Source organism: Achroia grisella, unplaced genomic scaffold (assembly GCF_030625045.1).
Source record: "Achroia grisella isolate CSIRO2021 unplaced genomic scaffold, CSIRO_AGI_Agris_v1 utg862, whole genome shotgun sequence".
NCBI classification, from domain to species: Eukaryota; Metazoa; Arthropoda; class Insecta; order Lepidoptera; family Pyralidae; genus Achroia; species Achroia grisella.
In genome coordinates this window covers 1,318,489-1,323,529 of record NW_026713046.1, presented here as the reverse complement: position 1 = coordinate 1,323,529, position 5,041 = coordinate 1,318,489, and the positions used below count along the sequence as shown (strand labels likewise).

Below are 5,041 nucleotides of genomic sequence, written 5' to 3'. Positions count from 1 at the left end.
GACGGGCCGGAACAGCGAATACGCACACATTTAAAATTAAATACAATAGTAACAACACAAAAAACTACAAAAAACCACGTGCGACTAAATGCCACATGTTCAGGCTACACTAAAGCTGTGATCCCTAAGAATTTACACAATGGGCGGACATAGAATTCACAGTATCTATGCCGCTACAAAGGGTATATGGTACAAACAATAGTCTAACCTAAACAATAGTCAAAACACTGGAAAAATACAAATTTATACACAAATTTATTTACATATTTTCGATGCCGACTCGTGGTCCGCAACAGCCTCCCCCCGGCGCAGATCTTCGCAGCCCTTATCCCTAGGGAGGACCACCAGCCTTCGGGTCGGCCTTCGAAAAATTCCCTCGCGTTCGTCCGTCCGTCCGCGTTCACCGCAACGCCACTTGACTCATTTCCCCGCTTCGGCGGGGCGCTCCCGGCCCAGCTTCCATGCCCGTCGCCTGTATTCTTCTGCGAGCAGCAGCACCTGTGCCGGGGTCCTCCTCACTCGGTCATATGAGGAGAACCGCATTCTGTCCATTACGGGCTTTGCCTTTGCCCGGGCACGGGCTACTGTCTCTGCAGGGACGGGCTTGCTTTCCTTGGGTCGTTCTTTCTCTGGAGCGTATACAAGCGCCGGCCCGACGGATCTGTCGGCGGCGGTCCGTATTGTATATCTCGCGCGGGTCGCGTCGTTAGTTACGTCGTGGGCGGTCGGTACCCAGCGCCACTGTGTTGGTTCTGTATGTTCGGCGCTTTCTGCCATCCGGCGGGCCGCGTGTGGATTGTATCGAGCGGTGTCGTTCCTAGTCCAATGTAGCGTCTTCTTCGAGACCGTCCATAGGAAGACTTCGGCCGCGCGACGACGTCCTTTCAGTACGTCAGCGGCCAGTCGGGGTCCTACCAGGCTCGCCTGAAGCTCCATCCGGGGTATACTCTGCGCTTTCATGGGCGCTACCCTCGCTTTGGCTGCTACCAGGACGACGTTAACGCTACGATCCTCGCGTTCCGTCCTCCAATACGCGGCTGTGGCATATGCCTGTTCGCTTGCGTCCGTGAATACGTGCAGTTGCGACCGTTGGCTGTCGTTCGTGCCATACCATCGCGGCAATCTTAGTTCCTCTATATACGCTAGGTCGTCTCTCCATTCCTGGAACGTCCGCGCTTCCTCGGCGGGCAGAGGGTCATCCCATTCGACCTTCTGCACCCACAGCGCCTGCAAGATGATTTTTGCCGTGATGGTGTAAGGGCTCAGCAGCCCGAGCGGGTCGAACAATGACATCACCGCTCCTAGGGCTTCCCTTTTCGTCGGTATCCGTGTGCCGTGCTTCACTTCTCGTGGGACGCGTGGCATGCCGGTGTTGAACGCCAGCTGGTCTTCGGCTGACATCCACAATAACCCCAATGTCTTTCCGTATGGATGTGCGTTGGCTCCCAGTTCCTTCGGCGTCCTCGCTCGCTGGTCCTCACTCACATTCTCTAGCAGGCTCGGTCGGTTTGTATTCCAACCCGCCAGCGTGAATCCTATCCCGCCATGAACCTCTGCTACCTCTCGTATGGCGCGGGCTGCTTCCTCTTCGGAGTCAAAGCTATCGACCCAGTCGTCCATGTAGTGGTTCCTTGTTATGGCGGTGTACGCTGACGGGTGCGACTCTCGGTGCTCTGCCGCGTTCCTGTCTCGAACGCTGTGTGCGATGAACGGTGAGCTCCTCGCCCCGAAAATCATTGAGGTCATTACGTATTTCTGCGGCGGGTTAATCCTGTCATCTCCTCGCCACAGAAACTGTTGTGCTGCTCTATCTTCTTCCCGTATCTTAATCTGCAGGAACATCTCTCGTATGTCCGCCGTGATAGCTACGGGCTTCTCGCGGAAACGGTATAACACACCGTTAAGCGACCGTAGCATATCTGGCCCATCCAGCAGTGCGTCGTTCAAGCAAATTACCTTCGAACGGGCCGCGGCGTCGAATACGAGTCGCAGCTTTCCGGGTTTATTCGGATTCGTCACTCCGAAATGGAGAAGGTACCACGCGCGGTCGTTGTCGAACCGGTCGTCGGTTACTTTCTCGGCGTAACCCTTGTCCAACAACTTGTTTATCTCCGCGGTATACGCCAGCCGGAATTCCGTAGAGCGATCCATCCGCCGCTCTATTCCCCTCAGTCGGCTCGCTGCCATGTCGTAGCTGGGAGGTAGAATGACGTTATCTCTCTCCCACGGCAATCCTACGACGTATCGCCCATCCACTCTCGTCGCTGTGCAGTTGAATGTGGCGACGGCGCGCTCCTCCTTAGCGATGGGTAATCTCTTCGACGATATACCCAACGCGTCGATGTCGTAATGCGCTTTTATTATGCCCTCTATATGCCGCATGTCTGGCTCGGCGTTGCGCTGTGTCAACCGCACGTGGAGGACATGTTCCTCGTCTTCCACGACACTTCTGGGTACCGTTCCGTGGATGACCCATCCCAGTCGTGTCAGCGACGCTGCGGGTTGATTGTGCCTTCCTGTGAGCAGCTTCCGCGTAACAATCAGATGCCAGTTGTCTGACCCGATCAAGACCTTGGGTCTGGCATCTTCGTAGCACACTTGCTCGCAAGTGAGTTGTCGCAGGTGTCCGTACGCGAGTATTTCCGGGTTCACTCGCTGCGTTCCTAGGGTGAGATCCCGGATCGTACGCGCCCTCACCGAGTGTTCTTCGTCCGTATGGTGTCGCCCTCTGATGATGACATCAGCCACTCGGCTTGAGGCTTCGTGCCAGCTCGAGGCCGCTCCCTGAATTCTCAGAGATCGCGTCGGACCTTCGGCTCCGATCTGTTCTGCGATCTCCGCATCGATGAGTGTAACCGTCGAGCCTTCATCTAGCATCGCGTACGTCTCTACTTCGCGTCCCGTCTTGCCTTTCACGATGATGGGACACACCTTTAACAACACTTGGCTGTTCTCTGGCAAGCGTGCTGCGGCTGTAATCGCGGTGTCCTCTTGCCGCTTCGGCGGCTCTTCTGGGGGTGCAGCAGGGCGTGGTGTGGCTTACGACACTCTCTCACACCACATTTGCGTGCCTTACACTTGAACCTTCTGTGCGTGCTGTTCATGCATTTGAAGCACATCTTATTTGTTTTCGCCCACTCCCATCTGTCCGATAACGACATGTCGTTCAGCTTCTTACACTTCGGCGTTACGTGTGCGGCGCCGCAACAGAGACATTCGGTACTCTGTTCGCTCTTTTCTACGGCGGCGTATACGGCCGCGCCACGATCCGTCATCTGTCGCAGAGGTGCCGACATCGTTGCTTTCGGTATGGGTTGCCTAGTGGGTTGCTTTGGGGGCTGCTTCGTGGGTAGCGCGCTCGTTCGTCTCGTTGGTGATGCTATTCGCAGATGTCGGGTCATGAGATCGGCTTCGCTCATTAAAAACTCTGCCATCTTGATGATCGTAGGTCTAGTGTCCTCCTTGTTTTTTTCAGCGTAGTGACACCAGTGGACCTGTAAGTGAGGGGTCAGCTTTTCTGACACTTCACTCTCAAGCGCGGGATTATGTAGGAATCTCGCCCCCCTGTCGATATCCGCGACGATGGTGGTGATGTTCTGTAGTTTAATGGCGAAGTCAATCACCTCTGTTGTCGATGTTCCTATTACCGGCATCCTTCTCAGATCTTTGAGGGCGCGGTCGATGATGGCCTCTGTCCGGCCGTACCGCTGCTCCAACGTCCTCATGATCTGCGACGGTTCTGTAGCGGATACGAGTAACGCTGCTACTGTCTCTCTCGCTTTTCCACGTAAGCAGGCCCTCAGCCTGGCCAGGTTCTCCGCTGGTGTGATCCTGTACGTTTTTGTAGACTGGTCTACGGCCGCCTTAAACGCTAGCCATTCACTTGCTTCGCCGCTGAAGGTCGGGAGATCTTGGGCTTGCCTCGGCGCTACCCTATCCGCTCGTTCGTCCACAGCTCGTTCAATAGCTTTGGCCAGCCGGGTGAATCCTTCTTGCATCCCGGCTTCAGGAGCGGGGGACCTCCGTCTTTGCTTCGGCGTCCTCGGCGATGAAGCTTGCCTTTCTGTTGGCTCTTTCTGCGTAGGCGGTGGGGAATTAATTCTCTGCTCCCCCCGTACTTCGGTACGTTGAAACCAATCCGTTATACGTTGCAGGCCGGCACCTTCCTCGGAGCACACGCTATCTCTATCGGTCTCTTCATGTACCGCGGCGACATCGGCTGCCAACTTCTTTCTAATTAAATCAGCCTGTAATTTCGCCATCTGTAGCGCTGCCTCGTACTCCAGCCTCTTTAATTTAGCTATACCGCTAGCGGTAGAGCGGCGCGATCGCACCGACGCGGCCCGGGCCGGACGTACATCTGTCGTCGGCGGCTGCGACGGTGGCGCCGGTGCGGAGTCCGAGGTAAACGCGGCGCGGGCGGCTTGTGCCTGTGGCGCGCTCGACGGCGCGGCGGACGCGGACATCTGCGTGGTTTCTGAAGGGGACGCTTCTGTCTGTTCATTTTCCCGCGTGGTCTTTTTCTCTGCTCCCGGGGCTTGGCTTCTCGTAGTCGGCATCGTGTTCTGGCACTTGCAAGCCCCTAACCTACCGGTCCCTACCTACCTAACCGTCCCTAACAATCCCTCAGGATAACACCCGAGGGGATGGACTATGGGGATAGGAGGGTAGGAATTACCCCGCAGTGGTGCGTATGTACAGACGGGGCGCTCAGGGCCGGTTCGGACTTTCCGACCCCTTTGGCAGTGCCTACAGTCCGGCCCCCGCTATACGATACACACGTACAGGCGTAATAGTGCTATTCGGTTGCGCCACGGTAACAAGCAACAACCGGCAGTGACACACCACCCACTGCACCGCTCAATGGCGTTAACCCACACTCCGACCTTTTGACACCGTTAGGTGGTAAGAGATGTGAGCCGCGGACACACCGCTTAGACGTTATCTATCCTATTTTTTTTTTTTTTTTTTTTTTTTTTTTTTTTTTTTTTTTTTTTTTTTTTTTTTTTTTTTTTTTTTTTTCGGACTACTCTAATGCTGT

The 5,041-nt window shown here is 55.4% G+C and overlaps 1 protein-coding gene across 1 annotated transcript; it reads right to left on the bottom strand.

Annotated features, from left to right (window-relative positions):
• Positions 1 to 420: 420 nt before the first annotated feature.
• On the bottom strand, positions 421 to 2,877 carry LOC131852817 (uncharacterized). The gene has a single exon (XM_059203552.1). The coding sequence runs from the start codon at positions 2,875 to 2,877 to the stop codon at positions 421 to 423; it is 2,457 nt and encodes an 818-aa protein (XP_059059535.1).
• Between the last annotated feature and the right edge of the window lie 2,164 nt (positions 2,878 to 5,041).